This window comes from Carcharhinus amblyrhynchos, chromosome 1 (assembly GCF_965287045.1).
Source record: "Carcharhinus amblyrhynchos chromosome 1, sCarAmb.v2.hapA, whole genome shotgun sequence".
In the NCBI taxonomy this organism is placed as follows: domain Eukaryota; kingdom Metazoa; phylum Chordata; class Chondrichthyes; order Carcharhiniformes; family Carcharhinidae; genus Carcharhinus; species Carcharhinus amblyrhynchos.
In genome coordinates, this window is record NC_137324.1 from 2,589,508 (window position 1) to 2,612,289 (window position 22,782).

At 45.8% G+C, this 22,782-nt stretch overlaps 1 protein-coding gene across 1 annotated transcript in view; it reads right to left on the minus strand.

The window, feature by feature from the left end:
• The window catches only part of LOC145348472 (zinc metalloproteinase-disintegrin-like protein H4 subunit A), a 564,739-nt gene that overhangs the window by 451,996 nt on the left and 89,961 nt on the right, over nt 1-22,782 (minus strand). Inside the window, exon 4 of the mRNA XM_080196661.1 lies at nt 5,389-5,467. Coding sequence (XP_080052787.1) covers nt 5,389-5,467 — 79 coding nt within the window. The remainder of the gene's footprint in view (nt 1-5,388; nt 5,468-22,782) is intronic.

A 22,782-nucleotide genomic window follows, 5' to 3' on the forward strand; every position in this document is an offset into this window, starting at 1 on the left:
ATTTACTTGCCTTGCCACTGTTTTCCAGTGTGGCCTGGCTGGTGACTGTTTCCGGAGTGTGTGCAAATCCCTATTCAAGGCTGGAGACACGCTTCTCCCAACACAACACAGCAGGAAAGTTGCCGGTTGCAATGGGAGAATCGTGGCCTTGGTTTCTGATATCAGCTTCAGCCTGTGAGGGATAGGAACTGGGGAGAAGAGACTGATAAAGGTAAAGGAGATCTTGTGGGAGATAATAAAGACAGTGTACCTCAGATTAGAAAGGAAATACAGGAGGGCGGAAGGGGAATGAAAAGCATCCAATGTTTTTACTGTGATAAATAAGGCCATGCAAAGTTGCAGCTTTCAAGAAAAGCACTGAGAAGACTGATGTGGTAAACAGGATAAGCCAGTAGGGTTTGTAAAACGGACCAAGGAAAACCCAGTTGATGATAAATAGGTGCAAAAGAACCTGGTCAAGCCTGGCCAAGGGTTTATTGGTAAGAAGATACCAGCTCTCTTTAAAGAATGTACTTGTGTGGGTAAATTTTACTCCTGTGTACCAGGAGGTGTAGGTAAAGAATTTTGAATTTTAAGAGATATGGAAGCAAGTCAATCTTAGATGGTAAATGATGAGGAGTTGTACAGTTCGGAAGGAGTATTGCCAGAAAAGGTGTGGAATTCAGGGTGAGAAGAGTCATGTTCCATTCGAGAAGGTGAGATTGGACAGTTGAGTGAAGAGTGGTGAAGTGGGTGTAGGAGTACTAGAGGAATTGTCTTGTCCAGGAATACAGTTTATCTTGGAAAACAAAATAGCGAGATCAAAGATGGGAGTGATGCCTACTGTGGTTGAAAAGCCAGGGATAATCAAACGACTAAGTTGTTAAAGGGCACATATTCTGGGATTTTTTCTGATTGTTAGGTTACAAGGTCACAAAGTCACAGGTCAAGACAAGAGGAGAAATCAAAGAATGACAATAAGAAAGTTGAGGTTCAATTATCAGGAATGATTTTTGTTTTCCAACGATAGTTAGAACAGAACGAGAGGGGTGGAGAATGAAGTAAATATTTTTACTTCAGGAAAGTCAGCAGAGTTACAACAGAAAGATATAGAAATAAAACAGTTGTTCAGAAAGCATACATGGAAGAGGGATCTGAGTGTATACCGGAATGTTATTATACATTCATAAGGCAGAGCAGCATAATTAGGCCCATTGACTCTGTTCCACCATTTGATTATGGCTGATATGCTCCTCATCCCCATTTTCCAGCCTTCTCGACTTTCAACCCATTACCAATTAAAAATCTGTCTGAATCAGCATTCAAAGACCACATATGTCCCAGCACTTTAGGGTAGCAAATTCCACAATTTCACACCCCTTTGGGAGAAGTCGTTTCTCCTCAACTCTGTTTTAAATTTGCTACCCCTTATCCTAAGATTACAAATCTTACAAATAATGTCTCAATGAGGAAATAGAGACCTTTACATCTTCAAGCCGATGAAAAATGGACGGATGTTCATCAATTGGTATTGCCTATGGGGTACAAAAAGGAAGTGTTGCAGGTAGCACACATGAGATAAAAGTAGGACGTCATTTGGGGATAAGGAAAGCTAAAATATAGAAACATTTTTATGGACTGCATTACAAGTGGTTAAATTTTGCTGGTCACTTCACACAAAAGCGAAACCTCAAGTGGTGATAAAACCAGCACTTTAATGCCCATTCGAGCATTTGAGTAACATTTTAGCAAAGGTTTGAATTGAATGCACTGGACCCTCCCTAAAATGAAAAGTGGGAACCGATACCAATTGAGCATAATGGATGTGTCTACGAGTTTCCAATATTATACCTAAAAGGATTGGAGAGGCTTTACTTCAATTATTTATTAGATATGATCTACCCACTGAAGTGCAATCAGATTAAGGATCAAATTTGACATCAAAGTTATTCAAGGACGTTACAGATAGCTTAGGAATAAAACAACTTAAATGAGCTGCATACCATCCAGAATCAAAAGGAACATTAAAGCGACAGCATCAAAACTTTAAAGACAATGTTGAGATCTTTTTATCAGGATTATCCAAAGGATTAGGATACTCTTTGCAATTCAGGATATACCAAATGAATCAATCAAATTCAGTCCATTTGAATTGAATTTAGGTTATGAGGTATTGGAATCACTCAAATTAATTAAGGAAACGTTGGTGACTCAGCATTTAAAGACCATATTATTAGACTCTGTGGCCGATCTTATCAAAAGAATTATAAATCCAGGGTGAGTGGGAAAACAGGAGAGTTTGAGATCTGTTTTTTGGGCAAGTTCAAAGCTGCTATCTGTGTACACAGTGCATGAAAATCAGCAGAATCTGGTGAACTGGTGCAATGACAATAATCTCTCCCTCAATGTCAACAAAATAAAGGAGATTGTCATCGATGTCACGAACTATAGAGGAGGACATGCCTATCTACATCAATGGGGACAAAGTAGAAATGGCCGAGAGCTTCAGGTTTTTAGGTGCCCAGGTCACCAACAACCTGTCCTGATCCCTCCTGCCAACACTATAGTTAGGAAAGCCCACCAATGCCTCTACTTTCTCAGAAAAATAAGGACATTTGGCATGTCCTCTACAACTCTCATCAACTTTTACAGATGCATCATAGAAAGCATGCTTTCAGGCTGTATCACAGCTTGGTATAGCTCCTGCTCTGCCCAAGACCGCATGAAACCAAAAAGGGTCATGAACAATGCACAGTCCATCACTGAATGAGGAGTCTCACGGTGGCACAGTGGGGTGGCATGGTAGCACAGTGGTTAGCACAGCTGCCTCATAGCGCCACGGACCCGGGTCTGTGTTGAGTTCTCCCCGTGGGTTTCCTCCGGGTGCTCCAACAGTCCAAAGATTAGCCATGCTAAAATTGTCCCTTTGTGTTAGGGAGACCAGTCAGTGTACATATGTGAGATTATGGGGATAGGGCCTGGTTGGGACTGTGTTCAATGTAAACTAAATAGGCCAGATGGCCTCCTTCTGCACTGTAGGATTCTCCGATTCTATGATTCAAACCAGCCTCCCATCCGTTGACTCTGTCTACACTTCCTGCTGTCTCGGCAAAGCAGCCAACATAATTAAGGACCCATGTACCCCAGACATTCTCTCTTCCAACATCTTCCATCAGGAAAAAGATACAAAAGTCTGAGGACACAACAGATTCAAGAATAGCTTTTTCCCTGCTGCCATCAGACTTTTGAATGGATAGAGCTCGCATTAAGTTGATCTTTCTCCGCAGCCTAGCTATGACTGTAACATTCTGCGCTCTCTCTTTTCCTTCACTATGAATGGTATGCTTTGTCTGTATAGCGTGTAAGAAGCAATACCTTTCACCATATAATAATATATTTGACAATAATAAATCAAATCAAATTGTTGAGGGCCCATTTACAGTTTGCCTACTCAAAAACTATTCATTAACCCTCGCTCTCTGATTCATGTTAGCAAGCAAACCCTCTAACCTTGATAATACTCCCCACTTCACATTATGAGCTTGCATTTCATGCAGTAACTTTTGATGTGGCAACTTTTCAAGTACCTTTTGGAAATCCACATCAATATGTTCCTCGTATCCACATTACTTGCTACTGCCTCAAAGAACTCTACTAAATCAGTCAAAAATGATCTCCCTTTCATAAAACCATGTTGACTCTGTCTGGTTACATTAAGTTGTTCTAAATTTTCTTCTATAACCTCCTGAATAAAATTCTAGAATTTTCCCTAAGACAGATGTTAGTTTAGCTGGCGTACAGTTTGCTACTTTCTTTCTCCCTACTTTCCTAAATGGAGGCAAACATTTCACTGAATCATAGAATCCGACAGTGCAGGAGGCCATTTGACCCATTGAGTCTGCATCAACTACCCGGGTCCTATCCCATTCAGGAAATATTTCAGAATACTCAGTGAAGGTCCATCCCAGTGAGAATGGAAGGCTCCAGAAGGAATGCACCATTTGTTGCTCAGTCAGGATGCACAAAATTGATAAGAGAAACTGTATAATTTTGTGATGTTTAGTGTTTCATGGCAGCTTCCAGCTGTTTTGAGCTTTTCTTTGTTCCAAAATCATATGCTCTCTTCATGTTTTCAGACTGCATTCTGCTCTAATTCCCCTTGCACTCTCTAGCTGTTTTAAACTTGGTCTCTGTGTACTGAATGTTTCAGTGAATATCTTAAGAATAAGATAAGAATAACAATCAGCTATTCATCATTTATATCGATGATCTGGAGGAGGGAACCGAGTGTATGGTGTCGAAATTTGCTGATGACACCAAGATTGGTGGAACGGCAAATTGTGCAGAGGGTGTGGAGAGTCTGCAGAAGGATCTAGATAGGCTGGGCGAATGGGCCAGGAAATGGCAAATGGAATTTAATGTTGGCAAATGTGAGGTTGTCCACTTTGGTAGGAAGAATGGTAGGAAGGACTATTACTTACATGGAGAAAAACTGCAGCAGGCGACAGTGCAGAGGGACCTCGGGGTCCTTGTGCATGAGTCGCAAAAACCCAGCTTGCAGGTGCAGCAGGTGGTCAGGAAGGCGAATGGGATGCTGGCCTTCATCGCGAGGGGGATTGAATATAAAAGTAGGGAGGTCTTGCTGCGGCTGTATAGGGCATTGGTGAGGCCACAGCTGGAGTACTGTGTGCAGTTTTGGTCGTCGCACTTACGCAAGGATATTTTGTCCTTGGAGGGAGTGCAGAGGAGGTTCACTAGGCTGATACCGGAGATGAGGGGGTTGGCCTATGAAGAGAGACTGGGTCTGTACTCATTGGAGTTTCGAAGGATGAGGGAGGATCTAATAGAGACGTATAAGATAATGAGGGGGAAGGATAGGGTAGAGGTAGAGAGATTCTTCCCACTCAGAAAGGACAGCAGGACTAGAGGGCACAGCCTCAAGATAAGTGGGGGGGTGCAGTTTAGATCAGAGTTGAGGAGGAACTTCTTCATTCAAAGGGTGGTGAGTCTCTGGAATTCTCTGCCCGTTGAAGTGGTGGAGGCTGCCTCGCTAAATATATTTAAGTCACGGGTAGATAGGTTTCTGATGGACAAGGGGAATTAAGGGTTATGGGGAGAAAGCGGGAAAGTGGAACTGATCCACTTCAGATCAGCCATGATCTTATTGAATGGCGGGGCAGGCTCGAAGGGCTAGATGGCCGACTCCTGCTCCTATTTCTTATGTTCTTATGTTCTTAATAAGGTCAAGAGCGAGGTAAAGGTATGACACTGAGACCCAGTGAGCTCCACAGAATAACAACCCACCAGAAAGGGAATAGTAGAAAAATAAAAAACAAAGCGTATCTATATACAATGTATTTATAAATTCATCATCTTCAGTCTGGTTTTAGTTTGAAAGAGATTTCTCACCAGTTTAGGGTCCATGTCTGTCACCAGAGTCCCATTTGAATGATAGTGCAATACCCGGAACCCTTTTGGCAACAGGAGGCTATGAAAAAAATAGAAATAATCAAGATTTCTCACTATTAGATTAACTGGCATAACCTTTGGCATTTCGGATACACACTGTCTGAATCTGTGAGGGAGACACTGATTTTTAAACCAGAATGAAATCCAAAATCCAATAGAATAAAGAAAAAAAAACCTGATTTACAAAATAGAAATTTTCTTTGAAAAGGTACATGTCTTCATGCTGCTGATGCAGAATAAAACTTACATTTTCGAATTATTGTTCCAGGGAATATTGCTTCAGGAGAGATGCTGATCATGGTCATACAGACTGAGAGTTTAACAGCACAGAAAGCAGCCCTAAAGCCATTGGGTCCATGCCAGCTATCAAACACCAACCTACTCTCATCCCATTTTCCAACACTTGGTCCATAGCCTTGTACGCTATGACATTTCAAGTGCTCATCTAAATGCTTCTTAAGTATTGTAAGGGTTCCTGCTTGGAACATAGAACATAGAAAAACTACAGCACAAACAGGCCCTTCGGCCCACAAGTTGCTCCGATCATATCTCTACCTACTAGGCTTACCTATAACCCTCTATCTTACTAAGTCTCATGAACTCATCCAAAAGTCTCTTAAAAGACCCTATCGAATCCGCCTCCACCATCACCGCCAGCAGTCGATACCACGCGCCCACTACCCTGAGTGAAAAACTTACCCCTGACATCTCCTCTGTATCTACTCCCCAGCACCCTAAACCTGTGTCCTCTTGTGGCAGCCATTTCAGCCCTGGGAAAAAGCCTCTGAGAATCCACTCGGTCAATACCTCTCAACATCTTATACATCTCTATCAGGTCACCTCTTATCCTTTGTCTCTCTAAGGAGAAAAGACTGAGCTCTCTCAACTATCCTCATAAGGCATGCCACCTAATCCAGGCAACATCCTTGTAAATCTCCTCTGCACCCTCTCAATGGCTTCCGCATCCTTCCTGTAGTGAGGCGACCAGAACTGGGCACAGTACTCCAAGTGGGGTCTGACAAGGGTCTTATAAAGTTGCAGCATTTTCTCCCGACTCCTAAACTCAATCCCTCAACTGATGAAGGCCAGTACACTATATGCCTTCTTAACGACATCCTCTACCTGCAAGGCCAATTTAAGAGTCCTATGGACCTGGACCCCAAGATCCTTCTGATCCTCTACACTGCTAAGAGTCTTACCCTTGATATTGTATTCCTTCATCCCATTTGACCTGCCAAAATGGACCACTACACATTTATCCGCATTGAAGTCCATCTGCCACTTCTCTGCCCAGTCTTGCATCCTATCAATGTCACGCTGCAGCTTCTGATTCTCTCCAAACTATCCACAACACCACCAACCTTCGTGTCATTAGCAAACTTACTAACCCATCCCTCCACTTCCTCATCCAGGTCATTTATGAAAATGACAAACAGCAAGGGTCCCTGGGGCACTCCACTGGTGACCGACCTCCATGCAGAAAAAGACCCATCCACAACCACTCTCTGCCTTCTGCAGGCAAGCCAGTTCTGGATCCACAAGGCCAAAGCCCCTTGGATCCCATGCCCTCTCACCTTCTCAAGAAGTCTTGCATGGGGGACCTTATCAAATGCCTTGCTGAAGTCCATGTAAACCACGTCTACCGCTCTTCCTTCGTCAATGTGTTTAGTCACATTTTCAAAGAACTCAACCAGGCTCGTAAGGCACGATCTGCCCTTGACAAAGCCGTGCTATTTCTGGTCATTCTAAACTTCTCTAAATGCTCATAAATCTTGTCCCTCAGAATCCTCTCCATCAACTTACCAACCACTGAGGTCAGACTCACCGGTCGGTAATTTCCCGGGCTATCCCTGTTCCCTTTCTTCAATATAGGAACCAGATCCGCAATCCTCCAATCCTCCGGAACCTCTCCTGTCTCCATCGACGATGAAAAGTTCATCGCCAGGGGCTCTGCAATCACTTCCCTCACCTCCCACAGTAACCTGGGGTATATCCCATCCGGTCCCGGCGACTTGTCTATCTTGATGCTATTCAAAATTTCCAACACATCCTCTTTCTTAATGTTCACATACTCAATCTTTTCAGACTGCTGCAAACCTGCAGTACAACCATCTAGATACTTTTCTACTGTGAATACCGAGGTAAGTTATTCATTAAGCACCTCTGCCATTTCTTCTGGTTCCACACAGACTTTTCCCCCTTCACCTTTTATAGGTCCTATCCCTTCTCTTCTCATCCTTTTACTCTTCACATATTTGTAGAACGTCTTGGGATTCTCCTTAATCTTACCCGCCAAGGCCTTCTCATGTCCCCTTCTGGCTCTCCTAATTTCCTTTTTAAATTCCTTCCTACAAGCCTTATACTCCTCTAGATCCCTAACATTAACCAGCTCCCTGAACCTTTTGGATGCTTTTCTTTTCTTTTTGACTGGGTTCATTACAACTTTCATGCACCACGGTTCCTGTAACCTACCAAAACTTCCCTGTCTCATCGGAACGTCATCGTGCAGAGCTCCAAACATTCCTTGAAAATCTGCCACCTTCCTTCAGTACTTTTCCCCAAGAACACCTCCTTCCAGTTTACTCATCCAATTTTCTGCCTGATGTCTCCATATTTCCCTTTCCTCCAGACAAACACCTTCCTAGCCTGCCTGATCCTACATCTTTCCAATGCTATCGTGAAGGAGATAGAATTATGATCTCCATCCCCGAGATGCTCTCCCACCGAGAGATCCGACACCTGTCCTGGTTCATTAGCCAGTACCAGGTCAAGTACAGCCTCTCCTCTCGTAGGCTTATCCACGTACTGTGTCAGGAAACCCTCCTGAACACACCTAACAAATTCCTCCCCATCCAAACCCCTTACCCTAGGGATATTCCAGTCGATGTTTGGGAAATTAAAGTCTCCCATCATGACAACTCTGTTATTACTACATCTCTCTAGGATCTGTTTCCCTATCTGCACCTCAACTTCCCTGTCACTATTGGGCGGCCTATAGAAAACACCCAGCAAAGTTATCGACCCTTTGCTGTTCCTAACTTCCACCCACAGAGACTCTGTAGACAGTCCCTCCACAGTGTCCACCTTCTCTACAGCCGTGACACTATCCCTGATCTTTCAGACAATGAATCCCAGATTCCCATCACCCTCAAGGTGAAAACAGTTTTCCTAAAATCCCTTCTAAATCTCCTGTTCCTTACTTTAGATTAATGCTCCTGTTATTCACCCCTCTACTAAAGGGAAAGACTTCTTCCTATTTACTCTATCCATGCCCTTAATAATTTTGTATATCTCAATCAGGTTCCCCCTCAGTCTTCTCTGCTCGAAGGAAAATAACTCCAGCCTAACTGTCCTGTCTTCAAACTCAGGCAACATCATTGTTCCTTGGGAGCACTGAAGAGAGGCAGTGATTTAGAAGAGGAGAGCTTGTGGGTAAGTTGAAGTGATTTTTTTGAAAAAATTAACTTTGCTAGTTTTTTAAAAATTTTATTCCGGAAACCGGAAGTAGTTTGCAAAGGGACTTGGGTTTTTTTTACCCCTTTCCATAAATTGGACTGGTGAGGAATCCCGGTTCTCTACACAGGTAGAGTATCCCACCCTCCCACCTCCTCTAACCTAAAAAAAAGAGACAGAGGGGCTCGGAGTGAGAACAGGTAAGTTTGTTTTTTGTGAGCTGTAAGGGCTTTGGCTCACAGGGCTTAAGTGAAAAGGGCAAGGCAAGGTAAGTTTATAAGTTTTTAATTACTTTTTTCTCTCCTGTATTTCTAAAAAGGGCAAGTATGAGTGTGAGGCCAGTACGTTGTTGCCAATGCAATACGTGGGAGGTCCTGGAGGCTCCTGGTCTCCCAGACATCCATATCTGTGCTGGGTGTGTGGAGCTGCAGTGCCTAAGGAACTGGAACTGCAGCTCGAGGACCTTTGTCTCATTAGAGAGAATGAGGAGGTAATTGACAGGAGCTACTGGCAAGTGGTCACACCGGGGCAACGGGAAGAAGGCAAGTGGGTAACTGTCAGGAAGGGGAAAGCTCACGTGATGGAGAGCACGCCGGTGGATGTCCCCCTTCATAATTAGTACTCCTGTCTGAGAACTGTTGGGGGGGACAGCTCACCTGGGGGAAGCAGCGGTGGCCAGGTGGAGCTGAGCCTGACCCAGAACTTCAAAAAAGTAAGGAAAGGAGGAGGAAGGCAGTGTTAATAGGGGACTCCATAGTGAGGGGATCAAACAGGCGTTTTTGTGGACGCAGACAGGAGTCGCGGATGGTGGTTTGTCTCCCTGGAGCTGGACGTGTCTCAGACATCCTGAAAGGGGAGGGTGAGGAGCCGGAGGTTGTGGTTCATATAGGTACCGCTGACATAGGCAGGAAGAGGGAAGGGTCATGAAAAGGGATTATAGGGAATTAGGTAGACAGCTGAGAAAGAGGAACGCAAAGGTAGTAATCTCAGGATTGCTGCCTGCGCCGCAGGAGAGTGAGAGCAGGAATGGAATGAGGTGGAGAGTGAATGCGTGGCTGAGGGACTGGAGCAGGGGGCAGGGATTCCGGTTGTGGATCATTGGGACCTCTTTAGGGGCAGGTGTGATCTGTTCAGTAAAGACGGGTGGCACTTGAATCCCAGGGGGACCAATATCTTGGCGGGAAGGTTGGCTCGGGCTACTGGGGGTCTTTAAACTAGAAAGGTTGGGGGGAGGGAATAGAGATGAGGAAACTGAGAGCGAGGAGGTTAGCTCCCAGGTAGGGAAGGACCGTAGACAGTTTGAGAGGGAGGTTAGACGGGTAATGGAGAAGGGAAGTGCCCAGACCGAGGGTCTGAAGTGTATATATTTTAACGCCAGGAGTGTAGTGAACAAAGTAGATGAGCTTAGGGTGTGGATTGCTGCTTGGGAATGTGATGTGGGGGCCATTACAGAGACTTGGATGTCTCAGGGACAGGACTGGGTACTTCAGGTGCCGAGATTCAGATGTTTCAGGAAGGACAGGGTTGGGGGCAAAAGAGGGAGGGGAGTGGCACTGTTGATCAGGGACAGTGTCACGGCTGCAGAGAAGGTGAACACTGTGGAGGGACTATCTACAGAGTCTCTGTGGGTGGAAGTTAGGAACAGCAAAGGGTCGATAACTTTGCTGGGTGTTTTCTATAGGCCGCCTAATAGTGACAGGGAAGTTGAGGTGCAGATAGGGAAACAGATCCTAGAGAGATGTAGAAATAACAGAGTTGTCGTGATGGGAGACTTTAATTTCCCAAACATTGACTGGAATATCCCAAGGGTAAGGGGTTTGGATGGGGAGGAGTTTGTTAGATGTGTTCAGGAGGGTTTCCTGACACAGTACGTGGATAAGCCTACGAGAGGGGAGGCTGTACTTGACCTGGTGCTGGCGAATGAACCAGGACAGGTGTCGGATCTCTCGGTGGGAGAGCATCTCGGGGATGGAGATCATAATTCTATCTCCTTCACGATAGCATTGGAAAGAGGTAGGATCAGGCAGGCTAGGAAGCTGTTTGTCTGGAGGAAAGGGAAATATGATGACATCAGGCAGATAATTGGACAAGTAAACTGGAAGGAAGTGTTCTTAGGGAAAAGTACAGAAGGAAGGTGGCAGACATTCAAGGAATGTTTGACTGGAGCTCTGCACGATAACGTTCCAATGAGACAAGGAGGTTTTGGTAGGTCATGGGAACCGTGGTACACGAAGGTTGTGGTGAACCTGGTCAGGAGGAAAAGAAAGGTGTATAAAAGGTTCAGAGAGCTAAGAGATGTTAAGGATCTAGAGGAGTATAAGGACTGTAGAAAGGAGCTTAAAAAGGAAATTTGGAGAGCCAGAAGGGGACATGAGAAGGCCTTGGCAGGTAAGATTAAGGAGAATCCCAAGGCCTTCTATAAATATGTGAAAGGTAAAAGGATGAGAAGAGAAGGGATAGGACCTATAAAAGGTGAAGGGGGAAAAGTCTGTGTGGAACCAGAAGAAATGGCAGAGGTGCTGAATGAGTACTTTGCCTCAGTATTCACGGTAGAAAGTGATCTGGGAGGTTGTACTACAGGTTTGCGGCAGACTGAAAAGATTGAGTGTGTGGATGTTAAGAAAGAGGATGTGTTGGAACTTTTAAACAAAGAACAAAGAACAACCCAGCACGAGAAACAGGCCCTTCGGCCCAACGAGCCCGCGCCGCCATCTTAACAAAGCATTTTCCTACACCTACCGTGCCCCGTGTGTATGTGAATGGTACCCCTAATGTAACCAGATTCAGGGGAGAATAGTGTAGGGTCAATTTGGTAAAACCAATCAGCCTAAGAGCACATCTTTGGGGTGTGGGAGGAAACCGGAGCACCCAGAGGAAACCCACGCAACCACAGGGAGAATGCGCAAACTCCCCCAGACACAGGCCCAAATCCATGTATCTGCACAGCTAGCAGTGATAGTCACTGAGCTGCTGTGGTGCCCATCTGCTGGTCCAGGATTAAGCACACACAACGACGCAAAGTACTAGGCCACTCCCGGAACCTCCAAGAGCAGCCTACGCACGACCCACCGTGTGCATGCCCCTCGTTTGACAACAAGGTGGACCGACACCTGTGGATTAAAAGAGACAAAAACATTAACATGTAATACTACATTTCCAGTGTCGTCCCAAGGCTCTGACCCTTTTTAATACCCTCTACTATAACCCTCCATCCCTGTTTCACTCATGTGTCTAAGTAAACCTTAAACAAGTCCAACGTGCCTGCCTCCACCACCTTACTTGGTAGCGCATTCCATACCCCCACAACCCTCTGTGTGAAAAACCTTCCTCTAGTATCCAAATTATACTTCTCCCCCCTCACCCTTAGATCGTGACCTCTCGTAATAGTTGTCCCCAATCTAGGGAAAAGCCTGCCACTGTTGACTCTATCTATTCCCTTCAGTATTTTATACACCTCTATCAGATCCCCCCTTAATCTCCGTCTTTCTAAGGAGAAGAGCCCCAGTTTTTCCAGTCTTTCCTCGTAACTCAGTCCTTCCATGCCAGGCAACATCCTGGTAAACCTCCTCTGCACTCTCTCCAGGGTCTCCACGTCCTTCCGGTAGTAAGGTGACCAGAACTGGACGCAGTACTCCAAATGCGGTCTAACCAACGTTCTGTACAACTGAAGCATTAGACGACAGCTCTTATACTCTATACCCCTTCCTATAAAGGCTAGCATTCCATAAGCTTTCTTCACAACCTTCTCTACCTGTGTTGACACCTTCAGAGACTTGTGCACTTGCACTCCCAGGTCTCTCTGCATTTCTATACTCTTAATCGGTCTACCTTTTATCATGTAACTCCTCCCTGCATTATTCCTTCCAAAATGCATCACCTCGCATTTGTCAGGATTAAATTCCATCTGCCATGTATCTGCCCAGTATACCAACCTATCTATATCCTGCTGTGTCACCTGACAATCCGCCTCGGTATCTGCCAATCCTGCCATCTTGGTGTCATCTGCAAACTTGCTGATCACACCACGTACGCCCTCTTCCAAGTCGTTTATATATATTACAAAAAGAGGTCCCAGTACTGAGCCCTGCGGCACACCACTGGTGACTGACCTCCAGCCAGAAAAGGACCCTTCCACTACTACTCTCTGCCTCCTATTGCCCAGCCAGTTCTCAATCCACCTAGCTATCTGTCCTTGTATCCCATGTGCCTTAACCTTTTCTACCAGCCTACCGTGAGGGACTTTGTCAAACGCCTTACTGAAATCCATATAGATGACATCAACGGCTCGCCCATCGTCAACCGTTTTTGTCACCTCCTCAAAAAATTCGATCAGATTTGTAAGGCAAGACCTCCCCTGAACAAAGCCATGTTGCGTATCCCTAATCAGATCGCAACGCTCCAAATACTCATACATCCTATCCCTAAGAATTTTTTCCAATAATTTCCCTACCACCGATGTCAAACTCACTGGTCTATAATTAGTAGGGTTATCCCTACTGCCCTTTTTAAACAGCGGTACCACATTAGCTACTCTCCAGTCCTCTGGGACCTCACCTGTGTCCAAAGAAGAGACAAAGATTTGCGTCAGAGGCCCAGCAATTTCATCTTTCACCTCCCGAAGCAGCCTGGGATAAATACCATCAGGCTCCGGAGCTTTATCCGTTTTTATACCTAAAAACCCTAACACTTCCTCCCTCGTAATGGATATTTCCCTCAAATGATCTACAGCTCCCTCCAAGACACTACACGACACCAAACCCCTCTCCTTCGAGAATACCGACGCAAAGTATTCATTCAGGATCTCCCCCATTCCCTCCGACTCGATACATAACTCCCCTCCTTTGTCCCGAAGAGGACCAATTTTCCCTCTAACCACCCTCTTGTTCCTAATATAAAAGTAAAATGCCTTTGGATTTTCCTTAATCCTATCAGCCAAAGCCATTTCATGCCCTCTTTTTGCCCTTCTAATTCCCCTTTTAAGCTCCCTCCTGCTCTCTCTATATTCCTCCAGCACACTCTCTGTTCCCAGTTGTTTCGACCTAACATATGCCTCCCTCTTCTTCCTGACCAAGTCTTCGATACCCGCTGTAATCCACGGCTGTCTAATCCTGCCTTTCCCATCCTTCCTCTTTACCGGCACATGCTTTTCCTGCAACATTATCAGTTTGCCCTTGAAAGCCTCCCACTTACCATCCGTGGACTTACCCGCTAAATGCTATCAAGATAGACAAGTCGCCAGGACCGGATGGGATGTACCCCAGGTTACTGTGGGAGGTGAGGGAAGTGATTGCAGAGCCCCTGGCGATGATCTTTGCATCATTGATGGAGACAGGAGAGGTTCCGGAGGATTGGAGGATTGCGGATGTGGTTCCTATTTTCAAGAAAGGGAACAGGGATAGCCCGGGAAATTACCGACCGGTGAGTCTGACCTCAGTGGTTGGCAAGTTGATGGAGAGGATTCTGAGGGACAAGATTTATGAGCATTTGGAGAAGTTTAGAATGATCAGAAATAGTCAGCATGGTTTTGTCAAGGGCAGGTCGTGCCTTATGAGCCTAGTTGAGTTCTTTGAAAATGTGACTGAACACATTGACGAAGGAAGAGCGGTAGACGTGGTTTACATGGATTTCAGCAAGGCGTTTGATAAGGTCCCCCATGCAAGACTTCTTGAGAAGGTGAGAGGGCATGGGATCCAAGGGGCTTTGGTCTTGTGGATCCAGAACTGGCTTGCCTGCAGAAGGCAGAGAGTGGTTGTGGATGGGTCTTTCTCTGCATGGAGGTTGGTCACCAGTGGAGTGCCCCAGGGATCTGTTCTAGGACCCTTGCTGTTTGTCATTTTCATAAATGACCTGGATGAGGAAGTGGAGGGATGGGTTAGTAAGTTCGCCAACGATATGAAGGTTGATGGTGTTGTGGATAGTCTGGAGGGATGTCAGAAGTTGCAGCGTGACATAGATAGGATGCAAGACTGGGCGGAGAAGTGGCAGATGGACTTCAACGCGGATAAATGTGTGGTGGTCCATTTTGGCAGGACCAACGGGACGCAGGAGTACAATATCAAGGGTAGGAGTCTTAGCTGGGTTGAAGAGCAGAAGGACCTTGGGGTCCGGGTCCACAGGACTCTTAAATCAGCCTCGCAGGTGGAGGATGTGGTCAAGAAGGTGTATGGTGTACTGGCCTTCCTTAATCGAGGGACTGAGTCTAGGAGTCGGGAGGTAATGCTGCAACTTTATAAGACCCTTGTCAGACCCCACTTGGAGTACTGTGCGCAGTTCTGGTCGCCTCACTATAGGAAGGATGTGGAAGCTATTGAGAGGGTACAGAGGAGATTTACAAGGATGTTGCCTGGATTGGGAGGCATGCCTTATGAAGATAGGTTGAGGGAGCTGGGACTCTTCTCCCCGGAGAGACGAAGGTTGAGAGGCGACCTGATAGAGGTTTATAAGATGTTGAGAGGAATAGATAGGGTGGATTCTCAGAGGCTATTTCCCAGGGCTGAAATGGTCGCTACGAGAGGACACAGGTTTAAGGTGCTGGGAAGCAAGTACAGAGGAGATGTTAGGGGAAAGTTTTTCACTCAGAGGGTGGTGAGTGAATGGAATTGGCTGCCGCCAGTGGTGGTAGAGGGAAACTCGCTGGGGTCTTTTTTAAAAGGCTTCTGGATGAGTATATGGGATCTAATGGCATTGGAAGTTACAGATAGTCCTATGGCTTGATAGGTATAGATGTGACCGGCCCAACTTGTGGGCCGAAGGCCTGTTTGTGCTGTAGTGTTTTATGTTCTATGTTGACATCATGGTGATTCTCCTCTCCACTCTCTGAGACATGCTGAGCCCATCATCATCCACCAGAGAGGGAATAGTAGAAAAAAATCAGTATTCAATGCATTTATAATTCAATGAACTTCAATCTGGTTTCAGTTTGCAAGAGATTTCTCACCAGTTTAGGGTCCATGCCTGTCACCAAAGCCCCATTTGAATAATATGCAATAACTGAAACTCATTGTGCAAGTACAGGTCTCTGCTCCCACAACAGCAGAGACCTCTAACACAGTGTCTGCTGCTCTCAGCCAACCTCTGTGGCCTAAACCTGGCACCCCCTCCACATTACTGCGGGACCTTGCGCCACTTGTGAGCCTCCCCCCAGCAGGAATGATCTATCAAACCCCTCCTCCCCCCATCGATCGCAACTGCAGAGTGCGCAGACCCTCGACACTGCTCGGTTCAATGTGGGCAGTACCAAACTGGCAATGCCAGGGTTTCAGGCTAGCAGTGCCAGGTTGGCAGTGGCCAAGAGGTATCTCTCTTCTCCCTAATCCCCTGCAGTGCCTCAAATGGCCTTTAGTTCTACGAGGAAGGCCATCATGTCTGGTCCCCTTTGTTGGGGGTACCAAGGGTAATCCTCGTCAGAAAGAACATTCATATGGAAGTAAATGTGGAAAAACTGAGTCCTTGGCTTGCTAATTCGACTTAAATTACATGTAAATTTGATATAATTAATTTATTCCGCCCTGTGCCAGAAATGGGTGCGAGACTGACCATGCCAGACATCTGGTGGCGATAAGATCGCAAGGTGAGAAATCAGGCGTGAACTTGATTTCTCAACTCTCTCGCGATCTTACCAACTTGCCCACCCTTTGGCCAACAGGATATGATGGTGAGATCACCCCCTCCCACTGTGCCAACCATCTTTGTGCAAAATATATATTTTATTTTATCTTGAATCTTTGTCGTCAACCACAGATGGTGGGATTGCCCTTGAAAACTTTTCTTTCTTGATGGAGTCTATAGATTGTGTATTTTGAAATAACTCCCAGAATGCTACTGACCTATATCTCACCTAGTTTTCCAGTTCACTTGATATCTTCTTTAATGCCCTCACAATTGTGCTTATTTAAATTTAAAATATAGTCTTAGACCTGCTCTTCTCCCTCTCTTGAACTTAATTTTTAAAACATCAATCATCTTAATTTATCTTATTTATCATTTATCTTGATTTTTAAAACATCAATCATCTTATAATTGCTGCACCCAAGCATTGTCTTCATTTTGAGCTTATTAGTTTGTCCTATCTTTTTGCACAATACCAGGTCTAACAGAGCATGCTATCTCATTGGCACCAGAACGTGCCCTTCAAAAACCTATCCCAAAAGCATCCTATAAATTCCTTATCCAGGTTATCATTAGCCATGTGATTTTATCCAGTCAATATGTTGATTAAAATTCCACATGATTATCACTGTATCTTTCTGACACCTCACATTATTTCTTTTGTTATTCCCTATCAAGCATATGTTTAGTAGAGGGGCCTGTACATTGCTCCCATACTTGACTCCTTACACTCCTTGACTCCTTACTTCCCCACATTACAGGAAGGACGTTGAGGCTTTGGAAAGGGTGCAGAGGAGGTTTACCAGGATGTTGCCTGGTATGGAGGGGAGGTCATATGAGGAGAGACTGAGGGATTTGGGGTTGTTTTCGCTGGAAAGAAGGAGGCTAAGAGGGGATCTTATTGAAATATATAAGATGATTAGAGGTTTAGATAGGGTGGATAGTGATAGCCTTTTTCCTCGGATGGAGAATGCTAGCACGAGGGGACATGGCTTTAAATTAAGGGGTGGTAGTTATAGGACGGATGTCAGGGGTAGGTTCTTTACCCAGAGGGTGGTGAGGGATTGGAATGCCCTGCCTGCTGCAGTTGTAAATGCGCCTAGTTTGGGGGCGTTTAAGAGATCTATGGATAGGTTTATGGACGAAAAGGGATTGGTTTAGATTTGTGGGTCAGTGTTTTTTTTAAAAAAACTGGTCGGCGCAACATCGTGGGCCGAAGGGCCTGTTCTGCGCTGTAATGTTCTATGTTCTATGTTGTCTTTATAATTTACCATCCCCACCTAAACTGTTTCTCCATCTCAGCTTGCTGAACCTAGGCCCTGTCTATATGTTATGACCACAATTAATTGATATAGTCACCACTCCACCTTTTCCTAACTTCCTGTCCTTCCTAAATGTCAAGTACCCTTCAAATCCCAGTCAATGTCATCCTGCAGCAATCTCTCTGTTTTCGCTATCAGGTCGTACTTATTTATTTCTATTTGCAATTTGAGTTGACACCAGGATCGCTCAGTTCATGAACTCATTGCAGCTTTGGTCAAACATTGATAAAACAGCTGAATTCCAGAGCTAAGTTGGAAATAATTGCTCTGAACATTAAGGCAGCACTTGACTAATTGTGGACTCACTGGGAATCAGGGAGAAAACTTCCCACTAGTCGGGAGGCAAATGTACTACAATGGAAGATGTTTGAGGTTGTTGGAGGTCAATCATCTCAACTCTGGAACATCACTGAAGGAATTCCTCAGCTTAGTGCTCTAAGCCCAACCATTGGACCAATGCGCAGCACAGGCTTAGAGGGCCGAAGGCCTGTTTCCTGTGCTGTACTGTTCTTTGTATTTTCAGCTGCTTCATCAATTACCTTCCTTCCATCATTAGGTCACAAATAGGGATATTTGCTAATGATTACACAATATTAAACATCATTCGCAAGTCCTCAGATACTGAAGGTGTCCATGTCCATCCACAGCAAGACCTGGGTAATATCCCAGTGAACACATCTGTATTAAGTGTTGGTGAGAGTTGAGCTGGAATTTGAGCTGATAATGCACCACAACAGGAAAGGTGAGAGGTACTCGGATGCTGTGTTTCAGGAGGCAGTCACACCCTTTACATTAACCACCTTTAATTTGTGTAGTGGTCAGGAACAGGAGGGTGTGACTGTAAGTGAGGCAGTTACAGGGATCCAGGGAGTAGGGTTCAGGGGCCTCAGCCCTTGTCCAACAGGTTTGAGATTCCTGAGCCCTTGTGAATGAGAGCAGGGACTACAGGGAGGATGAGTAAACTGACCACAGCACAATGGTACAGGAAGCTATTCAAGTGGGAGGAGAAAAGAGAAATGTAATCATAATTGGGGAAAGAATAATTAGGAGCGTAGATTGTCTGGCCCCTTTGTGCCTGAATGCACAAAGCATTTGGAACAGAATTAATAAGTTAACAGCGCAAATAGACACAAAGGGATATGATTTTGTCGCGATTATTGAAACACAGTTGCAAGGAAGCCAGGTCTTGGGAATTGAATATCCAAGGTTATTTAGTATATTGAAAGGACAGACAGAAAGGAATCAGAGATGGTGTAGCTTTGTTAGTGAAGGAAGGGATCAGTGCTGAAGTGAAAAATAATGAAAGCGCTGCAGATCAAAATGTGGAATCAGTCCAGGCAGAAATAAGGAATAGCAAAGGAAAATAGTCCCATGGGGGGATAATCTATAGGTCCCCAAACAGTCGTTCTGCAGTTGGGTATGGGATAAACTAGGAAATACTGTGGGTTTGAAAGAAAGGTATGGCAATAATTATTGCTGATTTTAATATGCACATAGACTGGATTAATCAAATTGTCATGTGGGAGAATTCACTGAATGTATTGGAGATTATCTGTTGGAACAATATGTTGTAGAAACAACCAGAGAGTAGGCTATTCTGGACTTGATACTTTGCAATGAGCAGGGAGTCCCTCAGTAAGCAGGGATTAATTAATAATCTCATAGTTAAGGCCCTCTAGGGAAGAGTGATCATAGTATGATAGAATTCAAAATTCAGCTTGTTGGTGAGAAACTGGAGTTCGACATCACATTTTGGAGTTAAACAAATGTAATTCCATAAGCATGAGGACAGACTTGATTCGAGTGAACCAGGCAGGAAGGCTAAAATGTAGGAAAGTTAATGGACAGTGGAAGATGTTGTTATCGGACAACAAACTTTATGAAATTGGGCACATCATATGGAAGCAGGCTAAAATTACACTCAGAGCCTCTCCACTGAAAATCACAAAGTAACACACAGATTAGCAGGCAAGAGCATGCTTTTAGAATGCAAATGAGGGCTAGCACCAAGGGAAGCTGGACAGGGTGGCACCTACAGGAACTAAATTAAAAAACACATCCCCACCCCACCAAATCAGCACTTCTAAACCAGTTAAACAACCTATGGAGACACCTAAAAATTAGCATAGCTAAGGAAACGTCCCTGGCCCCTCAAACTCTTTGAGATCAATCACACAACCATTGTTCAAACCCCAGAGATTCTAGACCATTAATAACCAGTCAGACAAAAACGATTAACACACACTTAAAACAATCATTCTAACACTCGAAAACATCGAGACAGGATGGCTAAAGTTGAATACTGTAAATAAAGTATTAGCATTTGAATCGTATACTACACCGAAGTTCAGGTATAACTGTAGCCTGTTGCAGCGGACCTTTAGAGTGCTTTCAGGACAGTCCGATTGTATGTCCTGACTGTGCTTCTCTGTTGATGTAAAAGAAAGTAAAGCTGTGCCGTTACTGAACTTCACCCTGAGTCCATAGTGGTCGTTTCGCCCACTCGCGCTAACAACTGGGGGCTCATCCGGGATCGCGACCGTCGCTGGAATGCCGTCTCCTGGCACTGGGTGAGTATCTTTACTCATTTCATCAGATCCGCGGAATACTAGTGTCCCAGTGTCAGAGCGGTGTTTCACGGCTGCCGCGATCTGAACTTGTGAACAGGGTCCGTTCAGTAGCTGCACGGCGGTAATGTGGGTTTCAGTTTCTTTTTGGGCGGGCGGCTGGGATCGCGAACTGTGATTCATTGTGTTATTTTTACATTCCGCTGACCCCCGACAAGCCCGACCACAGATTGACTGCCCACTAGGGGACCTGACAGAACAGGTGTTAACAGGTACAGAGTAGGGACATTACTCTGGGATTTAAGGTTAAGGTATAAGGTAGGGACAGCACCCTGGGATTTAAGGTTAAGGAGGATGTCGGGCCACTGAGATCGGACTCTCGGCACAAGTCCGGGCGCTGCGAGTCAGTAAGGACCTCTGCAGGCGCGAAAGATCGGGCCACTGGGGGCAAAATCCGTGAGGAGTTTGCTACATGTCTGGGCACTACTAAGTCTGGAGCCTCGGCGAGTACCTCAACCACTACAAGCAGGAGACCTCTGGTAGCGCGAAGAAACGACTACACATCAGGGGACTCCAACCCGCGGTCGACAACACACCAGTCCGCACCCAGGTCCGGGTGACTCCCAAGGAGATAAGGAAACGGCTGCCCTCTGAGAGTTGATTTAGCGATAGGAGTTTGGGTAGGAGCTAGTGGCCCCGGTCACTGTAGTCGGTAGTCTCTCCGTACATTGCAGCCCCTGTGGAAAGGCTGTACAGAGCTCACCTGCCTCTGAGAGCAGCAATCTCCCCGCGACACGCAGGTCGGGCTCTGCGGGTTGCCACTGAAGGTACAAACGTACTAACAGTGGGAACACGAGACCGTAACCGAATCAGAGATACACACACAAGTATCTGTGAAAGCGTTAGAGCCAGGATTGGTAAACTACTGACCCTAGTGAAGGAAACTAACATGGATAGCAACAGTACCATCTTTGAATGGGGACCAGAAGGGTCCCTCACCCACTATCTGGCAGATAAAAATAAGAATCTAATTAAAAGCATGATGAAGGCAGGGTGGAAGCCCCACGACCCACTTGAAACACAGCGGGAGTGGTGGGCGAAGGAGAAAAGGAGCAAGGATGACAAGGCTTGGATCCTAATATTAAAGGCTCATGTCACCCTTGCAGGACGAGTTCATAAATATGTACAAGGCAAGTAGCAGCAAGCTGCACAGCGACAACACGCCGCTGTGATGGCTGCTAACCCTGTGCTGCCAGCGCTGTCCGACTTCTCACAGGAACCTCTGAGTGAGGAGGGTCCTGACTGGGAATGTTTAGTGGATGAAACGGGTCCACTATGCCCAGCAGGGGGGAGCATTCCCCCTACCACCGACCCCCCCATCCCAGAGCGTTATGGCAGCCCCCGTTAAAATTGAGTGTGTCCCCGGGGGGCAAGGGGGAGACGGGCGAGGGCGACCTGCTAAGGCTCAGATAAAGATGACATACGTATCCCCTACTCCGGGGGATACCATGAAACTGCTGGACAAACTCCTGACCCTCCAGCCTAGACACAGTAACACGATCTTCTGGCAAAAACTTAAGCAGATGCTAATGTGTCACAATCTACATAATGGGAATATAGCAGGGCTCGTAAGATCCAAAATGCCGGGGAATTATTGGACCCGGCTTCAGGTAGAACTAATAGGACCTGGTGCGTGAACCTGAACGAGAGTCGCCGAGAGCAAGTCCAAGCTCTTTTAATATTACCCAAACCACGGGGCGGGTCCCCGTGAGCTGGAATGCAATCATAGGGGTAGTGCAGGGGAAGGAGGAAGGAGCCCAGGAATACGGGCAACGGAAATTTGACGCCTTTTCGGCCCATGGGGGAATGCCCGATGCCGACAGAACCCCGCATTCCTCCAGCTATATAAGGACGGGCTGAGCCCAGCGCACCGAGCAATCTTAAAAAACCGGGTTGGTAAACTTTAACACCTTTGATGAGCTAGAGAACTGGGCTATTACTGTAGACAACCAACAGAGAAAGATCCAAAGCACCAGGGCAGGGGTATCTTCCCTGGGAACTGACGGAAGGGGCTGCTACAGGTGTGGGAAACCTGGTCATTATAAAAAGGATTGCCGAGTCCAAGGGAAAAGCGAGTAAATGTGTGTGCTGACAGCCACTATGTGTTTGGGGTGGTCCACGATTCCATGATGGCCTGGAAAAGGCGCGGGTTTATCACCACAGGGGGGAGCCACAGAAAGCATGAAAATATAATCCGAGACCGGAGAGGTGCCCCCCTCAGAAGCAGCTGTAATTAAGATAAAAGCCCATCAGAGAGTAAAGACAGCAGAACAGAAGGGGAACCAACAAGCAGACGCTGCGGCCAAGGCTGCAGCTGGGGAAGC